Source organism: Mirounga angustirostris, unplaced genomic scaffold (assembly GCF_029215605.1).
Source record: "Mirounga angustirostris isolate CCGP_5_RB_7025 unplaced genomic scaffold, mMirAng1.0.hap1 SCAF_8, whole genome shotgun sequence".
Lineage (NCBI taxonomy): Eukaryota > Metazoa > Chordata > Mammalia > Carnivora > Phocidae > Mirounga > Mirounga angustirostris.
Window position 1 is genome coordinate 129,425,691 of NW_026991716.1, and position 22,478 is coordinate 129,448,168.

At 43.9% G+C, this 22,478-nt stretch overlaps 2 protein-coding genes and 1 pseudogene across 4 annotated transcripts in view; 2 read left to right on the top strand and 1 right to left on the bottom strand.

Moving 5' to 3' along the window:
• LRP11 (LDL receptor related protein 11) overlaps nt 1–22,478 on the bottom strand; it is a 47,104-nt gene that overhangs the window by 15,194 nt on the left and 9,432 nt on the right. Inside the window, exons 3-5 of one of the 3 annotated variants that reach the window (XM_045865739.3) lie at nt 9,286–9,427; nt 5,171–5,296; nt 4,025–4,231 (exon numbers count right to left, since the gene is read on the bottom strand). In XM_045865739.3, the coding sequence (XP_045721695.2) occupies nt 4,025–4,231; nt 5,171–5,296; nt 9,286–9,427 (475 nt within the window). Of the gene's footprint in view, nt 1–4,024; nt 4,232–5,170; nt 5,297–7,083; nt 8,054–9,285; nt 9,428–22,478 lie in introns of those variants that run through there. The other 2 variants (XM_064598215.1, XM_054505599.2) reach the window with 2 other exon arrangements.
• LOC123836730 (RNA-binding protein FUS-like) lies at nt 1,392–2,943 on the top strand (annotated as a pseudogene).
• On the top strand, nt 17,849–18,705 carry LOC123836731 (actin-related protein 2/3 complex subunit 3-like). Its single transcript, XM_045865740.3, has one exon. The coding sequence runs from the start codon at nt 17,944–17,946 to the stop codon at nt 18,478–18,480; it is 537 nt and encodes a 178-aa protein (XP_045721696.1). The 5' UTR covers nt 17,849–17,943; the 3' UTR covers nt 18,481–18,705.

Here is a 22,478-nt window from a genome sequence, read left to right on the forward strand (position 1 = left end):
AAACAAAAACAAAAAAACAGATTCTTAAATACAGAGAACAAACTGATGGTTACCGGGGAGGTGGGTCGGGGAGGGGTGAAATAGGTGATGGGGATTAAGAGCACACTTATCAGGAGGAGCACTGAGTAATGTATAGAATTGTTGAACCACTCTATTGTGCACCTGAAACTACAACACTGGATATTAATTATACCAAAAAAAAGTGAATAAATGCGTGTACGTATGCATATAAATTAAAGTGAACAGAAAAAATGCAACAAAATATTAATGGTGAATTTTGCTAGATGGTCTTAATTTTTTTCTTTATATTTTTCTGTACTTTTCAAATTTTCTACAGTAAATATGTATTACTTTAATCATTAGGAAAAACAATATATATATTATGAATAATAACTGGACTTTTATTTTTTATTTTTTAAAGGTTTTATTTATTTGACAGAGAGAGACACAGCGAGAGAGGGAACACAAGCAGGGGGAGTGGGAGAGGGAGAAGCAGGCTCCCCGCGGAGCAGGAAGCCCGATGCGGGGCTCGATCCCAGGACTCTGGGGTCATGACCTGAGCTGAAGGCAGACGCTTAACGACTGAGCCACCCAGGCGCCCCATAACTGGACTTTTAATCTCTCTGCATCTGTGAAACTCCATTCTTTACATCTTTATAGCCAAAGTCAGAGGCTTATTATCAAAAAGGACAAAGCAGAGACTGCAGATATATTTCAAATTGAGTGCTGGCTCCCATCAAGTGGTGGTACAGCCTGGAGTATTGTTTTCAAAGAAATTCTGCGGCTGAGTCCTCGCCGCCCGGGAGACAGCACTGGGATCAGTCTCTGGCCGGGATGAGGGCACAAGCATCAGGCTATGGATCATTCCGGAAGCTCTCCCCGCGTTACACAGGGGCTTCAAGGCCGTCTGGTTGAAATCCCTTCCTAACTGCTGAGGGAACAGGTCCAGAGTATGAAGCAGCTTGCTCAATGCTCTAAAGGCAGAGCCAAGCCCGGACCTAAATTAGGGAGACGTGGGCTTTGGTCTGCACTCTGCCTTCAGCTGATCCACTCACCGTCACGTGAGCCTCTCTACCGCAGAGTCGCAGCGAGAGTCCATCTGTCCTGGCCTCCGAGAACTCCGGCCTGCCCGCCAGCCCCTCATCCCTTCAGCCTTCCTGCCCAGAACCCTGGTGTCCCCTGACTCTGGCCTCAGGGAGCCAGACCTTCTCTTCGGAGAAAACGGACTAAAACAGTGGATGGACTGACTGACTTGCCCAGCAGATGGCAGTACGAACAAGGAAGAGACCCAACGCAGGGCTCTGAAAGCACCTAAATCTGAGCCCATCGCGGAATATTTTGTGCATGTATCTGTAGAGAGGCACTTAAAATCTAAACAGTAGTGCGCGGACATGGCCTCAAACGACAACACCCAACAGGCAACCCAAAGCTGTGGGGCCTACCGCACCCAGCCTGGGCAGGGCTATTCCCAGCAGAGCATCAGCCCTACGGACAGCAGAGTTACAGTGGTTACGGCCAGTCAGCAGACACTTCAGGCTACGGCCAGACCCAGAACACAGGCTATGGCGCTCAGTCAGGTCCCCAGGGATATGGCTCAACCGGTGACTATGGCGGTAGCCAGAGTTCTCAGTCATCTTACAGGCAACAAACAGTCCTCTTACCCTGGCTATGGCCAGCAGCCAGCTCCTAGCAGCACCTCGGGAAGTTATGGTAGCGCTTCTCAGAGCAGCAGCCACGGGCAGCCCCAGAGTGGGGCTGTGGCCAGCAGCCTGGCCATCGTGATGGACGGCAGCAAAGCTCCCATAACCCCCCTCAAGGCTATGGCCAGCAGGACCGTGGGGGCCGCGGCCGGGGCGGTGGCGGTGGTTACGACCACAGCAGCGGTGGCCATGAACCCAGAGGTTGTGGAGGTCGCCGTGGAGGCAGAGGCGGCATGGGCGGAAGTGACTGTGGTGGCTTTAATAAATTTGGTGGCCCTCGGGACTAGGGATCGCGTCCTGACTCTGAACAGGATAATCCAGACAACACCGCCATCTTCGTGCAAGGCTTGAGCGAAAATGTTACAGTTGAGTCTGTGGCTGATTACTTCAAGCAGACTGGTATTATTAAGACAAATAAGAAAACAGGACAGCCCATGACTAGTCTGTCCACAGACAGGGACACGGGCAAGCTGAAGGGAGAGGCAGCAGTGTCGTTTGATGACCCACCTTCTGCTAAAGCAGCTATTGACTGGTTTGATGGTAAAGAATTCTCTGGGAACCCCATCAAGGTCTCATTTGCTACTCGGCGAGCAGACTTCAACCGGAGCGGGGGCAATGGTCGTGGAGGCCGAGGGCGAGGAGGACCCGTGGGCCGTGGAGGCTATGGAGGTGGTGGCCGTGGTGGCGGTGGCCGGGGAGGATTCCCCAGTGGAGGGGGTGGTGGCGGCGGCCAGCAGCGAGCTGGTGACTGAAGTGTCCTAATCCTATATGTGAGAACATGAACTTCTCTTGGAGGAATGAATGCAACCAATGTGAGGCCCCTAAACCAGATGGCCCAGGAAGGGGGACCAGGAGGCTCTCATATGGGGGGTAACTATGGAGATGATCGTCATGGTGGCAGAGGAGGCTATGATTGGGGCGGCTACCGAGGCCGAGGCGGGGACCGTGGGGGCTTCCGAGGGGGCTGGGGTGGTGGGGACAGAGGTGGCTTTGGCCCTGGAAAGATGGACTCCAGGGGTGAGCACAGATAGGATCGCAGGGAGAGGCCGTATTAGCTTGGCTCCTAAGGTTCTGCAACAGCTTTTCTTCTTGTACCCAGTGTTACCCTCATTATTTTGTAACCTTTCAACTCCTGATCACCCACGGGTTTTTTGTGTCGGACTATGTAATTGTAACCATACCTCTGGTTCCCATTAAAAACCATCGTTTTAGGTAAAAAAAAAAAAAAAAAAAAAAAACTAAACAGTAGATAAACAAAAGACTGGAAAGAAATATACCAAAATAGTAAAAGTTGTTTTCAGTAAGGGGTGGTGTTTTAAGTCATTTTCCTTTTTTATTATTTGCATCTCTGCAATGAACAAAAAATTTTCATCAAGAAGTTATTAAAATAGTGAGAGATTATTTCCGTATAATGTAGGCAGAGTTGGAGTACCGAAAAGACATTTACAAAAGTGTACAGAAATGTGAGATTCTATATTTCTGTCTATGTCATCAACAAATACAAATGTGCAAAAATAAATTTAAGATGATAGAATGCTAATGCTTCAGCAGTGTGAATATATTTAAAAATCTTATTAGCCTTATTAGAAAGAACAAAAAATTACAGAACTAGTTAAATTGGGGACAAAACACTGAATTACTGACACATGCAGTCATTTCCATATGATATATTTTCTTCACATTCACTTGCTTAGTGTGAAGAGGATTTACATGAATACAAAGTGGTTATGCTGCTTCATCTCAAAATTAACACTTAAAACCTAAAATTTAACACTTAGGGCATTTGTTTCCTTAATACAGGTGTTGAAATTGCGTAGTTCTAACTTACTTACTAATAAATGTACTGGTATCTCTGGAGTATGTATGAATGTATTTAGGAGGTGTTCTTTACTATAAATGATCAGTGCAAATAGATTTTTTTTTTCCTTTTTGGCCAAATTCTTCATTTTAACTCTCTTCTTTCTTATATTTCCTTAACACTCTTCAAATAAAACCTGAGTTTTGGGGCACCTGGGTGGCTCAGTCGTTAAGCATCTGCCTTCGGCTCGGGTCATGATCCCAGAGTCCTGGGATCGAGCCCCACATCGGGCTCCCTGCTCAGGCGGAAGCCTACTTCTCCCTCTCCCACTCCCCCTGCTTGTGTTCCCTATCTCACTGTATCTCTTTCTGTCAAATAAATAAATAAAAATCTTTAAAAAAAGGACACAAAGTTAAAAAAACAAAACAAAACAAACAAACAAAAAAACAAATATAACCTGAATTTTGAAGCCAAGCATCACTATAGAACATGAGGCTATTTCTGGAGCACCTGCTCAGCTCCTTACCTGGCATCACAGGATCAGTTTGACTCTCTGGTCCCCAAAACATGGAATGATTCCTCTTCTCCGTATTTGATAACGCTGGTGGCTGGTTTTGGACAGTGACTTTCTGGAACTTCTCCAAGAAGGAGCTTCCTGATGCATCTTTGCTTGGTCCTGTGATTCTAGGCTGGGCAGTCGCTGTGTGGGTCACCATCTTCTGGTCAAGGCTCACTGGAATACGGAAGAGCTACTGTTAGTTGTTGGGTTTCTTTTCTGAACTGTAATTAAAACCACTAAATTTGGTGGGGCGCCTGGGTGGCTCAGTCGGTTAAGCTGCTGGCAGACTCTTGGTTTCAGCTCAGGTCATGATCTCAAGGTCATGGGGTCAGCCCCATGTTGGGCTCTGAGCTCAGTGGGGAGTCTGCTTACCTCCCTCGCCCTCTGCCCCTCCCCCCTTCCTCTCTCTCTCAAATAAATAAATAAATAAATCTTTAAAAAAAACCCCCAAATTTGCAGTAGATTTAAAGTCATGGATATTTGGGAATAATAACCATCTAAGACATGTCAGAGCCCCATAAAAAACTTCTCTCTTTTCAAATGGGTAACCTGTTTTCTCTTCTTCCAATAATTGACTTCCTAAATGTCACACATAAATTGACAAAAACAAAGCTTAAACCTAAGGTTGTGAGATGCTACATCTTTCTTCAAACCAGAAGCTTCACTTTACACTTTCTGAAGCTTTTCTTCTTTCTTGTGATGCCCTTCTATGTATCTGATGACATTATAAGACGGGTTTATAGTCCTGAGTTATGCACATCCCAGTACATCATAAATTTTCAAAATACATTGATTAAAATAAAATCTTAACTCACTTTAGTGTCTTTAAAAGCCATATTCTACACAGCTTTTTTAGGATGGGGAAGAATCTTTTGGAAAACTGAAAGCAGTTTTCGAAAAATGTAAGCAATATAAAAAGTTGGACATTTATAACTCAGATTAAGACTCCTAGTGAATGCTCACCTAATGTAAGGCATAGCTTATTCACATGAAGTTATTCACATGAAGTTATAGCTGAAGTAGAAAAAGAGCAATCCTGAGTTTGCATTTTGTTATGAGGATACAGACATCTCTTCTCCCGCCTTGCCTGAAAAGGCCATGCAGCGGACTCACAATTTTGGCAGAAAGCCTCATCAGACCCATCAGGACACTGCTCCACTCCATCACAAGCCAGGGTGATGTCAATGCAACAGCCATCATCGCAGAAGAAGTGGTAGCGCGAGCAAACCTTCGAGCATCCTGTTTACAAACAGTCTCAGGTCACGGGAGCGTGGGAAAGTCAACATTTCACTGCATTCTGAGTCACAAAGACTAAATGTACCATGAAATGCTTTGGGGTATAGTGATGCATATAATGGGGAAACACCCAGTAGTGTGAGCTGGAGCAACATGTTTCGAGAAAGTGAAGGGTGTCTCCTTGACCTCCTGGCTTAATTGTGAGGCATCACCACGGGTTCGTGTCTCAGGGCCATTCTCCAGGCCAACACTGCCTAAGAGGTGGGAGCAGGGAAGCAGCAGTTCTGGTCTTCTCCAGCCAGTCTGGGTTTGCTCCCTCAGGGGTCTCCCTCTGCATTCCTTTGTTCAGCCCATCAGCTCTGTGGGCCGCCTAACGCTCTTACCTGGCCATGTTCTATCAGAGACATCATTTTATACATGCTATGTCTCGCATTCTTGTTTCCTAAGTAATAATTTTTACAGACATTAACTTTCTACTATTGAACCCTATTTGTTGACTACCATACATCGTTGGTGTTATAAAGAATAAACAAAATCTTTAGTTACCAGCTGGTACGAATTTATCTTCTTCAAATAATGAAATGGTCTCCCTTTTGGAGCTGTTAGGGGTTTTTAATCTACAGTGTAATTCAGAGGAGCTACTTGTATTTTCTTGAAAGGCATTCCCCCACTCCAGATTAAGCCAACTTTACCAGACTTAGCTATACAACAACTGGGTGACTTTGACCCTGGTTAATGGAGGGTAATGGTTATCAGGCTAGAAGTAGCTCTTAAGGAACTCCATAATTTTCCAGGGACAGAAGAAACTAACAATTCCCTCAGGACATGGGAGAGCAGTAGACAATGATATTCTACTGAAACAAATGGTTGAGCATAGTATACAAGCCCAAGTGAAATCTTGGATACATACTCCATTGGGAAGCAGTTAAATTAGGTCCTGGGAAAGGAGTCCCTCTGGGTACAAGGCAGTTTGAAAATACCTTGATCCAGGAAGAAGAAGAGAAGAAATGGTGGTAGAGCTCCTGAGAAAGAAGAGGAAGCAAAGAGCTTCAGTGATGACTGAGAATTTGGGCCCAGAAAGGGGAATCTGCTTCTGTTCCAGGAAAGGAGCTTAGAGGAAAAGTGAAGGGGAACTGAGGTTACCCTGAATACCAAGCAGGATAGAGCTACTGCTCACATTTTTAAGTTCATGACATAAAAATCCTAAATATCTCAAGGTTTTACTTATTCACTGGTAGTTTTGGAGACAGATTGGTATCTGTAACTTACCCATTTATTTCTAGATTAGTGGTCTCTAATTCTTTTTGACCATGCATCTGATCAATACATATATTATTGTATACTATACATGTAGTGTAGTAAACACATTTCTCCATCTATAATTAATATGCATGTACTACTATACTAACATATTAAACATGTTATAAAATATACTAAAAATGTAAGGAGATTAAAAATTACTAAAAATATAAGTTCAGGTGTCTTCTTTTCCATCCAAAAAGTGTCTATCTCTGGGGGATCCTCTTTGGAGTCCACTAATCTAGATCATATTAGAAGTTTTTGTTGGCTTGGCATTTGAAGAGATTATTTTCCCCCAAGCTTGAAAACACGCAGCCTCTACACTGAAAGTCAACCACATTGTTCTCACATAACCAGGGGTACATGCTTGTCTGCTTCCTCCAGAAGATGCACCCTTGGTTACCCTTACAGCCGGGTTATTAACTGCAAGACCACTACATACATAACAGAGGGGAGAGAAACACCTCTCTATCCCCATTTCTGGTTTTCAATGTCTCTATGTGGTGTTTGATTACTTTCATTCATAGTATGTTATTCCAGTCTAGCCAGAGAGTGATTCCAGATAGCAGTTAATAACACAGCCATTCTTTTTTATTTTCTATATGAAGTTACATACATAAGACCTATATCCAAGTGGCCTTTCAGTAATCAAAAGTGATTCACGTAACTTTCTGTCACTTCGAATACATTTTATTATCATCTCGGAGAAAGGCCAGAAACGTACAACTGGTCATTTACCTTTGGAACCCTGGGAAATTGGCCTGAGTAAATAAGCCAGACTGGTGCAGCGTTAGTCATCGGCTTGGACCTGCACTTACATCCCTTCCTCCCCCCAGGCACCTTGGTTGTACAGAAACAATCCCTTTCCAACTTCGGTAGGGATAGCGGGGTATTCCTGCCTTCTTCCCATGAGCTCTTTCCTCCAAGGATCAGCACGTGACTCGCTCCCTGCCCAGGTGAGCCCTGGATCCCAGGAGGACAGCCGTCTGGGCTCAGCGGTCCTGCACAGGGAGTGAGTGGCTGGAGCCGAGCCTGTGTTTCCAATGGCCCTGGTGCATGTCCAGCACGCCAAGGTACCCCCAAATGTTTTCTTTTTTCAAAGTTTTTTTTAAGTAATCTCTCCGCCCAGTGCGGGGCTGAAACCCACAACCCCGAGATCAAGAGTCACACACTCTTCCAACTGAGCCAGCCAAGCGCCCCTCAAAACTGTTCTGAGTAACTGTCTGGCTGTCCCTCGGAGCTGCACGAAGTCAGCAGCCCTGCGGGCATCTGGGCCGGCTCGGATTCCTGGCCTGGACACTCCTCGTGCTTGCTGTCAGGGCTTCAGAGGGCAGCGGTGGGCGGGACCTCGGTGCCAGCCAGTCCCCGGGCAGTCACCCTCCTTCCTCACAGGACACTGGAACCTTGGCTGGACGGGGAGTCAGCCAGCCAGATCCTGAATGCTGCTTGTGTTCTCTGTCCCTGTGGAAGGCAAATTATCAAGGTTGCCAAGTTCTCAGGATTCTAAAACCTCGCTTTGTTTCCCATATGCACACTGACCTATGTCGGATGGAAGACAAGACTGGCGACATACAGTCATTTTCCAATCTTTTTACCCTTATTCTTCCAGCTGCTGGCTTAATTACCATCTAATTACTGAGTCGTCAGGGATGGCACAGACATGCTGTGGGTTAACTAGCCACTGTGAAGGCTCACTACGTGGGGCCGGGGCCGGGTCTGTGCAGCATACCACCGTCCGCCCGGTGCCTAGCACAGCTCCTGGGAAAGAGCCCCGAGTTCCTGCAGACACAGAGGAGCTGCAGGCCGAAGGGCAAGGCCCTCAGATACACACTTATCTCTGCACTTCTCCAGAAGTGAGTTGTGGGGGGTTTCCCTCTGCAATACCTCTATATTTTTAGTGCTCTCAAGTTCAATATGTGTATTTCCTAAACTGGATGAGCTAATCTTAGAAACGTAGATGCTTGGGAAAGTAAGAAACATAGATAAGTGAGAAGGGCGAGTTTATATTGTGCAACAGATTATGAGAACAATCACAGATATGTAAAGCTATAAGTGTATCTGTGTAATGTGTCCATGAAAAATTTTAAATAGTCCTTTTAAACTGACACATGCACAATTTAAAAGGACTATTAAATTTTGTTTTAAATACGCTTCTTAGCTGCACTCTCTGAACATACATATCAAATAGGCCGCCTTTCTTTAAACAAGATCCTCTCCTAGAAAAACCACATGATTGTCTTTTGTGAAAATCAGTCAGGAAAGATGAAGAATCTCTAGGGTCGTGTGGCTCACACAGTCTATTCTCATCCCCTGGAGCCTCCTCCACCCCAATCCAGCAGTGCCACGAAGCCCAAAATGTAATGGAGCCTATTTTTGTTGTCATATTTTTAGAAAAGACTCTTATTTAACAACAACCAAAAATAGAATGGAAGAGGGGCGCCGGGGTGACTCAGTTGGTTAAGCGACCGACCGACTCTTGATCTCAGCTCAGGTCTTGATCTCAGTGTGTGAGTTCAAGCCTGTGTTGAGCTCCATGCTGGGTGTGGAGTCTACTTAAAAAAAAGAAAAAAAGAAAGAATGGAAGAGCCCATGGAATGCAGTCGGAATATAAAATGCCAGTGTAATACCATTCTTCTGTGACTAGCTGGTATCTGCCGGCCACTGTGAATGCAAGGGAAGGACTTTCCCCTCACCTCCCATGGAGAAGGCCACAGGGAGCACGGTCACCGAGACGTTGTCGGAGCTTCTCTGCCCGGCGGTGTCCGTCACAGTGAGCTGAAAGGTGTATGTTCCCTCTTGTAAGTGGGACAGCTTCAGGGTTCCTGACTGAGGTACCTGACACCCAAACAGGAAACAGCACATTTAGTTAAGAGAGCTGAGGCATGGGGTCCAGCATCATCCATTATCCTTGGAGGAGTCCCATGACTCGCCTCTCCACTCCCGGTCCAAGGATGTGAAATACTAAATCATACACTATTTTGGCAGTTTGCCCCACTTGGAATTCACGATCCTCAGTTTTATCTGGGCTGACACTATCCTTGACTCACAATCCTTCTCTTGTCCTTAGCAACCACTGTTCCCAACCTGTAACGCCTCCAAGCTCCACACTCAGTACCTGGTGTCTTCCTTCTCAGCAGATGACCTCATCTGCTTTGAGAACAAAATTAGGACTATAATTATGGCCATGAGTATGGCTCCTGCACTCACCCCATGCTGGGAATGCCCCTGTTCTGTACCTGTCAGCACCTCCTTTCCCCCAGCCGTAAGATGAGCTGTCCCTCCTGCACCCCAGGCCAATCCTCCATCCAGGCCCTGACCTCTTCCCCCTCTCAAATGGCTCTGCTATCACTATGCTCAAGTTACTCTTGACCTAAAAACAAACAAAACAACAGCAAGTAAAACACCCTACACTCCAAGATCTTCTCCAGCCATAAATCGTATCTCCCTTCCATTTCAACTTACCTTTTCAAAACCCTGTTCATGTGGCACGTGCTGCTTCCATTCGCTCATTTCCCATTTATTCTTCATCCCACCCATCTGCTTTCTTTCCTCACCATCCTCTTGAAACTGCTGGTAAAACTCACAGATCTAGCAAAGGTCACGGGGTTGTCAAGATCAGTGCTACTCGCTAGCCTCACCTTCCACCAGCTCCCCCTCCACTGGCCCTCTTACTGTATTTTATAATGTGGCCACTCCTGGGTTCTGGAACTCCCAACTTCCCGGGCTTCTGTTTCTGTGTTTGAGTTTCCCCAACTATTCCTTGCTGATCACCCTCATGGACTTCACTTCTGCTCACTTCCTAAACCCAGGGCCCCATCTTGATCCTCTACTCTTCTCATGCCATTTTTCTTTTTTAAATCTTTTTTTTTTTAAATTTTATTTATTTTTGTGAGAGAGAGAGAAAGAGAGCACGAGCTGGGGGGAGGGCAGAGGGAGAAGCAGACTCCCTGCTGAGCAGGGAACCCGATGTGGGACTCGATCCTGGGACCCAGGGATCATGACCTGAGCTGAAGGCAGACACTTCACCGACTGAGCCACCCAGGTGCCCATCTCATGCCACTTTTCAAGGAGCCTCCTGCTCATGGCAAGAGCAATAGCTTCTGAGGCTTAGTTCTACACTGTGATTTTGGGAGTCATTTTTGGATGCTCAATCCAACTACTATATTTTTCAGCCCTCCAAAGATACTATAATGGTTTAATATCCTATTTTTCTAGGAAAAATCCCTTTTTGCTTAAGCGAACTAGTCTGGATATCGGCTACAAATGAATTCTGACCATTACACGGTTTATTACAGGGATGCATTAACGGACTTGAAAGTACAGAGAGTTGTTGCCCTGTTAGAAGTATCAGCTGCTGGTTTGTATTCATGAAATCCTAGAATTGAGATTCCTGCACATGACCCTGGCTTTGAGGCTTTGTCAGGACTATGTACACACGCAAGCAGAATGCTTTACAATCACTCAGAGGCAATGTAAGGAGATACAGTCGTTGCCACACTTTAGGCTGCTCAGGAATCAATCACCAGAGCTCCTGTTAAGCACAGATTGCCCAGCCCAGCCTGAGAGTCTGAGTCAGAGGGTCTGAGCGTGGGATCTGGGAATCTGAACGTAACAGGCACACCCAGATGATACACCGATGACGCTGGAAGAAAATGAGTGAAGTGGTTAAGAGTGGAGTCTGGCATCCAACAGAGCTGGGGTGGAATGCCAGGTCCAACCATGTGCCAACTGTGTGACCTTGTACAAGTCACTTAACCTACTTAAGTCTCAGTTTCTTCATCTGTGAAATGAAGTAATAATGGCACCTATCTTGTAAGTATCAAATGAGATAGCTACATAAAAAGAGCTTAATATAGGGCTTACATAGAATTATAAATATATATCAAAAGAGCTCGAAACATAGTAAATGCTTAGATATATCCATTATCTCCCTTGGTTAGTTCTCATCTCAAGCTGAGCCATCCAGTTTTTATAGACAGGGAAATGAAATCTCAATAATGTGACTTTCACTCACTGAGATGGTGACAGAATTGAGACCTCCAGATGCAAAACCGGCTATGAGCAGTCCCATCCCTCCCCCTGCAAAAGCTGTAGGCTGGACATCTGGCAAAGAAGACCACCAGTCCTTTGTGGTTTATTTCAAAGAGATGTTAAGCAGTTTTCACTGCCACGTGGTTACATGAACTTCAGGCCCAGCTACACTAAGAGAATATCAAACAGGGGTCACTTCTATGAGAATTAAAACACTACCTGAGGGGCATGCAGAGAGAAAGCTGAAGATGACAAGCTAATTGCAGAGTCTGGGGTGGGCAACTGATCCTCGGAAACAAGAGGGTGCTGCAATGTCTGAGAACATCAGAGATTCAGATGAGTAGGATTTAAAATGAGACAAGAACTGTGGTTTGAGACCGCAGGGTCGTATTGAACCCCTGTTGTCTTTTACATCCCATCCAATTCGTCAGGAAATCCTGTTGGCTCTACTTTAAAAACACATCCAGGGGCACCTGGGTGACTCAGTCGGTTGGGCGTCAGACTCTTGATTTCTGCTCAGGTCATGATCTCAGGGTCATGAGAACAAGCCCCACAACGGGCTCTGCGCTCAGTGCAGAGTCTGCTTGGGGTTATCTCCCTCTCCTTCTGCTCAACCCATCCCCCCCCCCACAAGCTCTAAATAGATAAAATCTCTTTTAAAAATCCAGAATTTAACCACTTCTCATCATGTCCACTGTCACTGTCACCACCTTGCTTTGAGCCCAGTCTGGTCTGAGCCCACCCTGTCTCTAGCCTGAGTCACTGCAGTGGTCAAGAGATTTGCACTCCAGTGGGATTGGAGCCCGACATCCTTTTCTTCTGGAAACTTCCCCTCCCACCTTTGTCCACATGATTGTAAGGTAAGTGTCAGTTATGACTTCTCCCTATGGCTGTAGGAGTGTGAGGCTGAACCAAGGAGAGTCAATGACTGCAAGGGGCAGGAGGTGGTAAGGCTGGTGCAGGTGGTGGACTCTCACTCTCTCCAGCTCTGGCTCAGAATCAGGCAGGCCTTGCTAGGTGGCAGCAATGTAATAGGTAAGACCACTACTTATTGCTTCTTGGGACACATGGATACATGGTGGCAGATGATGACCACACTGAGCCCTGCAGCATTGAGTAAGGTGCTACAAGGGAGAGAAGCTGTCCTAGCTGGTTTGCCTGAATGCAGACAAGACCTAAGACTGCAGAAAGCCAACAGCTGAGGGCTTTGTTGCCTAGGTACCTGAGAGGAGAGGGTAGACTATAGGATTGAACGGAATGAGATTTGTAAGGTCAGGGCGACCCCGAGTGGGGCCATAGGAGTGAGGTGGAGGTGAAGTTAATGGAGATTTTAAGAGACCGGGGAGGCCCTGAAGCAAGGGATCTAGATGGGCCAACTATGTGGACACTATTATCACCCCGGCCTGTGCCTAATCTCTCTGGGTGTCAACATTCAACACACTAGTATCAAACTGAAAGTCTGAGGACCTGGGGCTTGTTTGGGAAGCCTCTTTTCAATGCTGGGGCTGGAAGGACAGAGCATCCCCTGTCTAAGAGGTCATCATCCACCTGGGCTTTGGATGCCTCTCTCTGCCTTACTAGGCACCTCCTTTCTGACGTCGGAAACACTGATCCAGATCCAGACCATGGTGATAACCTTCAAAGTCCTGGGTGAGCTTAAATTTAGATCTATTCAGATTAATATCCCTTTCCCGACCCCTTTTATTCATTTAGCTAACAAAGGGTGTCTTTCCTTGAAATCAGATATTTAGAATATTTAGAACATAAGATGGATATTTTCCCTTCAAGCCCCCAGGTAATCCTTCTAGACATCTTCTCATATTTATATGACATTGGAAAGGGTTTATTTTACAAACATTTCCTAAGTGTTAGGGTAAAAAATATATATAGGAGAAAGAGAATAAGACAAACGTTCTCATTGTTCCTGCCAAGAGAGCAGGACAATATTTCCTGAGAACATGAACCCATTTTCTTGACACCTGGCCATAATGCAGAGTTTCTACAGACAAAAGATTAGTACTGCTTCTTTCTTGTTTCTTCTCCTACTGCCCTTCTTTCCTTCCTAAACTAGGGAAGATCAATATTGATATCTTGGTTTGGCAAGATGTGGGTAAAGTGGGTAAAGTGTACACAAGATCTCTCTGTATTATTTCTTTCTCTTTTCTTCATTTATTTTAGAGAAAGAGAGAGAACGAGCAGGGGGAAGGGCAGAGAGGGAGGGAGAGAGAGAATCTCAAGCAGACTCTGACACGGGGCATGATCTCACAACCCTGAGATCACGACCTGAGCCAAAACCAAGAGTAGAATGCTCAACCGACTGAGCCACCCAGGTGCCCCTCTTTTTTCTTTTTTTTAAGTAATCCCTACACCCAATGTGGGGCTCGAACTTACAACCCCAAGATCAAGAGTTCATGCTCTACCAGCCAGGCACTCCTCTCTGTATTATTTCTTAGAAAAGTAGAAGTATGTTACTATACAGACCACTGGGCAAATGGCCAACTGTCCTCTGGGCAAAGCGAAACCTGATTCTCATTTTGAATGGATTCTGATTTTATGGCCCTCAGTCACCATACTGAGAGGATACACATTGACTTTGAATGCTATCAGGCACGTCCAAAATGTTTGCACTATAGAATGTGGATCTTTTTGATCTGAAAAGTTCAAGTCAATATAATTTTAAAAGTCCTATTTGTCAGAATATTAAGATTATAGAGACAGGTACCACAGGGCCCTCATCTGTGAAGTCTTCTCTGACTTCCCTGAACTAGATTATAATCTCTCCTTCTCTGAATTCTAGCAGCACTTTATCTATATTCTTTTACAGTCTTGCCCTTTCTACTTGGTATTGTTATTTAGGTGCACATCTAATATCCTCCACTGGTGTCAAGCTACATGAGGGCAATATCCCATACAACTTTTTCACGCCTTACTCCCTTGCTCCTTGCCTTGAAGAGGCCCTCGTTAATTTTTTGTTTATATACAAGTGAGTAAATCTATTCTGTTTGTAGTTCAGCTAAACTATCGGTCAAAAGAGACCAGTATTTATATCCCAAGATGTTTAGAATTCACCGTAATAGTTACCTCTCCTGGAGTGCTCGTGTTATGCTCCGTGGTACGCCAAGCGCTTTATTTGCGTTTTCCCACTTTGATCCCTTACTGAAACTCTATCAGGTGGTATTATCCTCTTTACAATTGAGGAAGCTAAGGCTTAAATAATGAAACAATTTTCCCAAGTTCACCCTGCTAGGGAATTGGCAAAACTGGGTTTGAGTCCAGGTCACTTGACTCCAAATTCCATAGGCACAGCGGTTCCAGAATCCTACCTCTCTGTCAGCCCAGTAAGGCCTTCCAAAGTCCTTATTCCAAGAACCATTTCTTAGAAAGAACCCAGGCACAATTTATATACAGACTGGCCAGCTGTAATGCTCTAAAAAAAGCAGATACAGTAAATCAGGTTGAAGCCCCATCTGACTGGAAGCACAGACAGATTGCAGACTCCTGGGGTTCTGGAAGCCTACTGTGCTGTCGATTTATTGTCTGAGAAGTTGTGTGTTTGTTTCCGAACAGGCAAAGAACTTCAAAGCTTCTGCCCTTACTGGAATAGAGCTTTCCTAACTCAATTTACCCAGATTTATTTATCATGAATTATGCACTTTTTTCCCCCAGGGAGATTATTTTTCAACATTTCCTTATAAGTAATTTTCTTAAAGAAAAAAATGCAATTAAATATTCAAGGCCTTGAGGATTGTGTGAAAAGAATTCATACGTAAGTGAGGGTAGGCTACATTTAAGCTCGTGGTCAACACTGAAACACAACAGCTATGAATTATTACCCTATATAAGCTAATAAAGTGCTTAGCGTACCACAGAGCATAACATGAGCACTCCAGGAGAGGTAACAATTATGGTGATATTTACTTCTTTTCTTCTGCTTTTGCTCTCATTCCCAGGAAACACCTAGACCCTCTGGTTTTCTCAGTGTCAAAATGGCTCCTACTTAAGCCCTTTTTGGCCTCAGACCAGAGTCTGGAAGGTTGCCTCTTCGGCCATTTGAGGAGGGAGGTTTTGTTCCCTGTTAAAGTCCTTTTGTGCACCGGTGAGCACATGGAGTGAGTCTTGGTGGTCTGGGTTTCCTTGGGAGAATCTCTAAAAGAATACTACCCAGGCAGTAACACAGTCTTGCCTGGGTATAAGACAAGGCTATCAAGAATTGTGTGAATACTCTCAAAGGAAAAATGATCTCATAATAAATTGAATAATATCATCATGTTTGAATGTCTACTGTGTGTGGCTCACGGCTCCAGGGGCCTTACCTACACCACCTGGTTTAACCCCAATAATAATGCCTTGACAGGAGGACTCCTCTTATTTTCATCTTGCAAATGGCTTAAGCCATCTGTCTCACAGATAGGAAGTGGTAGAGCTGGGATTCAAAAACCACAGCATAAAGTAGGTGCTCTGTTAGAATTCTTATCTGTTTGCTCTCTTTCATTTATGACAAATTGACTCACTTGAAGGAGGAAGGAAATAGGTTAAGTGTGATATGAAACTTTCTCAGGTACCCAATTACCACTTTTCTCTTCTTTTTTTTTAAATTTAGAAACAATCTTCCCCCCATCACTCCCCCCCACCAAAGGCCTAGAATGTCTGAAATAACTTTTATTGAAGTGATTTACAATTTGTTTTTGTTTTTTTTTTAAGATTTTATTTATTTGTCAGAGAGAGAGAGAGAGAGGCAGGCAGAGGGAGATGCAGGCTCCCTGCTGAGTAAGGAGCCTGATGTGGGACTTGATCCTAGGGCACTGGGATCATGACCTGAGCCGAAGGCAGACGCTTAACCGACTGAGCCACCCAGGCATCCCTTACATTTTGTTTTTATGAAGACTAGAAATTGTCCAGTAGCCAAGAAATAATAATAGGTTATGTGTGCTTAGGATCTCCTTTAACGAGGTGCAAAGAAATTGTCAGACAACACTCACTGGCTCTTTGTAATAGCTGTATGAGTCCAGAGTGCTGAGCAATGTTGTTTCGCCCATCGTGCTAGGAAGGATGATACAGATTTAGGGGCTAGAAGAACACTTTTGGAAAGGTTAGCCGAGCAACCAATTAATTAAAAAAAAATTAATTAGTAAGTATTATTAGAATCCTAGTAAGTATATGCATAGTTCTAAGCTTTGGGAGAGAAAGGGAAAAAAATATCAAGAAAGGAATAAAGGAAGGAAGGAGGGAAGAAGGAGAAAAGGGAGACAGGGCCCCTCTGTCAGGGAAACCCCTCTTCAGCTCATCGTTCCTTCTCTCACGGAAAATACTTCTACAGGAATCTTTTATTATTGTTAGAATTCTGTTATGATACTATAGATTTTATGTATTTCTTTGGCCTGTTATCAATGAGGATGTGTAGAAAACAGAAGACAACAGATACAGTTAGTGTTTAATCTTTAAAGACCACAGTAGGTTCTCTGGAATCTCTTGGTTAAACAACTGCAGGCTGCCTTGAAAATCCTGCTCACTAAATTTTTATAGTCTTTCAGTAGGTTTTTAAATCACCTCTTTACCATGTAATAATTCGTTCCTTTTGTGAGCATTTTCAGTATTGACCCAAATTATATCCCAGGAAGTCTGACTGAAGAGGAGTAAGTGACCAAATGGCTCCTCTACAAGGAGACAGTGCAATTTGAAATTCAACAATTATTTTGTGCTCTCTTGCCCTATGTCAAAAAAGTCAATTATTGTTTCTATTTATGTTCCTTTTCCAGAAACCTCTTCTCTAAGGCTGAACTATAAAATACCATTTTTTAGAAGGTTTATTTGAGGGGGGAGGGGCAGAGGGCAAGAATCTCAAAAGGAGTGTGCAGACCCATGTGGGGCTTGGATCTCACCACCCTAAGATCATGACCTGAGCTGAAATCAAGAGTCAGAAGCTTGAGGGTGACCAGGTGGCTCGGTCAGTTAAGCGTCTGCCTTTGGCTCAGGTCATGATCCCGGGGTCCTGGGATCGAGTCCCTGCTCAGCGGGAAGCCTGCTTCTCCCTCTGCTGCTCCCCCTGCTTGTGTTCTCTCCTTCTCTCTCTCAAATAAATAAATAAAATCTTAAAAAAAAAAGAGTTAGAGGCTTAATCAACTAAGCCACCCAGGCGCCCCTATAAAATACCATTTTATGGTATTAAAAATGAGACTAAGGGGGAGACCTCACATAGACCATCCAGTGTAACTTGGATTTTATCAAGAAGGACCCACGTTCCTGGCCCGGGCCCCCGGACCAGAAGCACCGCACTTGAACCCCAACCTCCTCGTCTATCTTGAAACACCAGCGCCGCCAAGATGCCGGCTTACCACTCTTCTCTCATGGACCCTGACACCAAACTTATTGGAAACATGGCACTGTTGCCTATCAGAAGTCAGTTCAAAGGACCTGCCCCTAGAGAGACAAAAGATACAGATATTGTGGATGAAGCCATCTATTATTTTAAGGCCAATGTCTTCTTCAAAAACTGTGAGATTAAGAATGAAGCTGATAGAACCTTGATATATATAACTCTCTACATTTCTGAGTGTCTAAAGAAACTCCAGAAGTGCAATTCCAAAAGCCAAGGTGAAAAAGAAATGTATACGCTAGGAATCACTAATTTTCCCAATCCCGGAGAGCCTGGTTTTCCACTTAATGCAATTTATGCCAAACCTGCAAACAAACAGGAAGATGAGGTGATGAGGGCCTACTTAGAGCAGCTGAGACAAAAGACTGGACTGAGACTTTGTGAGAAAGTTTTTGACCCTCAGAATGATAAACCTAGCAAGTGGTGGACTTGCTTTGTGAAGAGGCAGTTCATGAACAAGAGTCTTTCAGGACCTGGACAGTGAAAGGAGCCTGAGCAGACACTTTCCACAGCCGTGGGCAGCATTTTACAGCAAGATGTACACAGTTATTTGCCTTTATTTGATAAAGTTTTATACAGAAGAGAGAAGAGAGCATGTCTTCACTTGAATAGCTCTTTATCAAGAATTTGGGTGAGGGAGGGAAAAATGGGTGATTTGAAATTTTCTGCAGTATTAAGCTGGTGCTTAATAAAAATAAGTAAGAATAAAGAAATTTCTAACATTCCATGTCAAAAAAAAAAAAAAAAAGAAGAAGAAGGACCCACGTTCCTGTTTGCTTCAGTTTTTCTCTGTGCATGAGCAGGGGGAGGGGCAGAGCTGGAAGAAGGGGGAGAGAGTATCTTGAGCAGACATTGTGTTCTCAGGGGAAAGCCTGACCAGTGAGTGCTCCTGAGGGGTGGGGATGGTCAAGGGGCATAAGGACAAGTGTATTGCACACTGGGTTTTAACTTAATTGCTTTGCTATGTTAGCCTATAATTGCTCTTCCCCCATTCCCAACAACTTTTCAAGTGAGCCCTGTTTTACAGCTAGAAGGAGGACTGAATTAACATTCCAGTCAACTGGATCCCATTCTCAGAAAAACAAAACAAAACAAACCCCAAACAAACAAACAAACAAACAACTGACTTAAGAGTTCCAAATTTCCTGTCAGAAACTTGGGGGTGTAGGGACACTTGGCTGGCTCAGTTGCAAGAACACCAACTCTTGGTCTCTGGGTGGTGAGCTGGAGCCCCATGTTGGGTATAGAGATTAATAAATAACATAAATAAGCTATAAAAAAAAAGGAAATTTTGGGGTGTAAAATCCGGCTGCCCAAGTGAAAGGGATCAGTGAGATGGTCCCTGAAGGGTGTTAATTACTGTTAAAGGAACATTCTCAAAATGTTAAAACTATGAGTCTCACACAAATCTAATATGAACACGAGTCAAAGATTTTATTTAATTCATTAATTAAAGAGAAAACCAAAAAGATATTCCATAGATTCAAAGGAGAATCTGAGGGGCGCCTGGGTGGCTCAGCGGGTTAAGCATGGGACTCTTGATTTCAGCTCAGGTCATGATCTTAGGGTCCTGAGATGGAGCCCTGCGTTGGGCTGTGCACTCAGAGTGGAGTCTGCTTGTCCCTCTCCCTTTGTTCCTCTCCCTGCTTGCTCTCTGTCTCTCATAAAAATAAAATCTTTAAAAAAACGAACAAACAAAAAACAAAGGAGAATCTGAGGAACAGACAGAAATAAGCAGCCATGAATGTTTAAATGAAGTTGCTAGGAGATGCAAAGCTGAAACAAGTTTCCTATTAGTAGCGATTAGGCATCAACATGAGTGGATTAATAGATTAATATTCATGGGTGTTAAAATATCATATTTGAAATCCACTTTTCCACAGGGTAGAAATCAATTGCATCTCTATATGAAAAAATTTATTTGCATTTCTATGGACAAGAATCATTTGCATTACAATCTGTTCTCTACAATCTATAAATGCTAACCTTGAAGGACCTGCCCCGTAACCCCCAGCATTTCATTGAAAGGTACTCAGTAATCTTTTGCCACTTCGAAGTCTTTAATGATGTTATATTATAATTTTAATCCACAAAGTAGGGATGTGCCTGTTTGTGAGGTTGTTCTGAGGATTACAGATAGGTCTAAACCGCCTGGCATTGACTGGGTGGCTCAATCAATGACAGCTTTATTATGATGAAGTCAGAGTAGGATGAGAGTTTACTTTTGGGGGCATTCATGAATGTACACCATTATAAGACAGTCACAGTTTGGTAGCAAATGGCTCTCTTATTGCAGATTTTGCCACTTAGATTATGGTTGTATAACTTTAGATCTATCTGCCAGCACATTATACACTTGGCAGGGGAATTGGTCCACGTTTCCCTCTTGATGGCGGAGCAGTCAGACCTAAAAGCCCATGAGAAATGCCTAATTTTGTTAGGCCTTTATAGTTATCTTCAATAAATTAAATACTGAATCGTCAGCATTATTTTTATTCAGCACTCAAATATGCAATTCATTGCTTACAGAATAAAGCTTTTAGTAGCAAATAGACAAAGCTAGATGATATGGAGGCAGATTTATAGTGCTTGAACAAATATGTCCCAGAAGTGCCAATTACCAGTCAGTGTCCATCTCAAGGGAGCTCTCTAGTGGTATGATCAATGGCTCATCTGTGTACCTTTCCTGATCAACCTTAGTTCCCAAAGATTAAATAAAGATATATTAATTTTGCAGCTGACACAATGCATCGAAGGATAATAAATATGCTGGATGACACTCAAATTTTAAAATTATTTCTGTTGTAGATGAAAACCCAAAGGCTGAGATGTAAAAAGGATAAACATAAGGTCTTGCACTCAGGTTCAATAAATCAATTATATAAACACAGGATGAAGAGGCCATCAGGGCAGCAGTCCGTGCAGAAAGATGAAGCAGGGTTTGGGTAATCCTGCTACTGGAAAACTCAACATGAATCTATTGTGTGAAGCAGCCACTAAAATAGTTTATGTAAATTAAGCTTCATTAGTAGAAGTAGAGACAATGTCTGGATCACAGGAGGTGACAGACTGTGTCAGGAAGAACCACAGTTACATATGGGGTTCATAAGCGTGTCAGATTTTTTTTAAGATTTTATTTATTTATTTCAGAGAGGGAGAGAAACAGAGCACAAGCAGAGGAAAGGGCAGAGGGAGAGGGAAAAGTAGACTCCCCGCTGAGCAGGGAGCCCGATGGGAGACTCGATCCCAGGACCCCAGGATCATGACCTGAGCCGAAGGCAAACACTTAATTGACTGAGCCACCCAGGCACCCCAGGATGTCAGATTTTAAGAAGGGCCTGGAAGAATCTGAGAAAATCCAGAAGAGGCTGGATGGTAAGTGGGACCCTCTGAAAATCAATTTATAAGGAACATCTGAAAGACTGGGAGTGTTGAGTTCTGAGAAGAGCATTCCAAGTGGTTGACATTCATTTTTTTTTTAAGATTTTATTTATTTATTTGAGAGAGAGAGAGACAAAGATAGAGACAGAGAGCATGAGCAGGGAGGAGAAGGAGAAGCAGCCTCCCTTCTGAGCAGAGAGCCCGATGTGGGGCTCCATCCCGGGACCCTGAGATCATGACCTGAGCAAAGGCAGACACTTAACCGACTGAGCCACCCAGGCGCCCCTCATTTTTTTTTTCTCAAAACTTAAGTGGCTGATAAATAGAATAAAAAGATGTATTCAGTGCTTTTCCAAAGAGAAGATCTAGCACAGTGCAAAGAAGTAATAGGCGGCACATCCTGTTGACCTAATAATTAGAGCTGATGAAAGCTGTTACAGGACATGATGTGAAGTAGCGAGCTTTCATCTCTGGAAATACCAGGAAGAGAGCGGACAACCACTGGAAGGGGCTCCTAGATGGATGGGAGCTGGGTAAGACGTTCATCAAGGGTCCAGGCAAGTCGAAGACTACATAATCATTGAGTAAATAATGGACACAAATCAGTCTTGAAGGACTAGCTAATTATTGTTTTTGTTCCAAAAGAATATAAATCAGTGCTTCCCCACAGAGGAAGCACTGATTTTGGACACTTTGATATTGGACCTCCAGCCTCCAGGACAGTGAGAGCTTTCTGCTGGTTAAGCCATCCAGTCTGTGCTAGTTTGTTATGGCAGCCCCAGCAGACCAATACAGACTTTTTCCTCCTCCTCCAACTAAAGTGGTTAAGCCAGGAAATACTCCCATCTAGGAAGGATCCTGACAGAGTTAATTGGAAGCCACTTGCCTCACAACTCAAGATACCCTGTGTTGATCCCTCAATTCCATTTCTAGGTATTTTTTTAAAGGAAACAAAACACTAACTTGAAAAGATATATGCACTCCCCTGTGTTCATTGCAGCATTATTTACAGTAGCCAAGATAAAGAAACAACCTAAATGTCCACTGATGGATGATTGGATAAAGAAAAATGGGGTGTATACATATATTTAGCCATAAAAA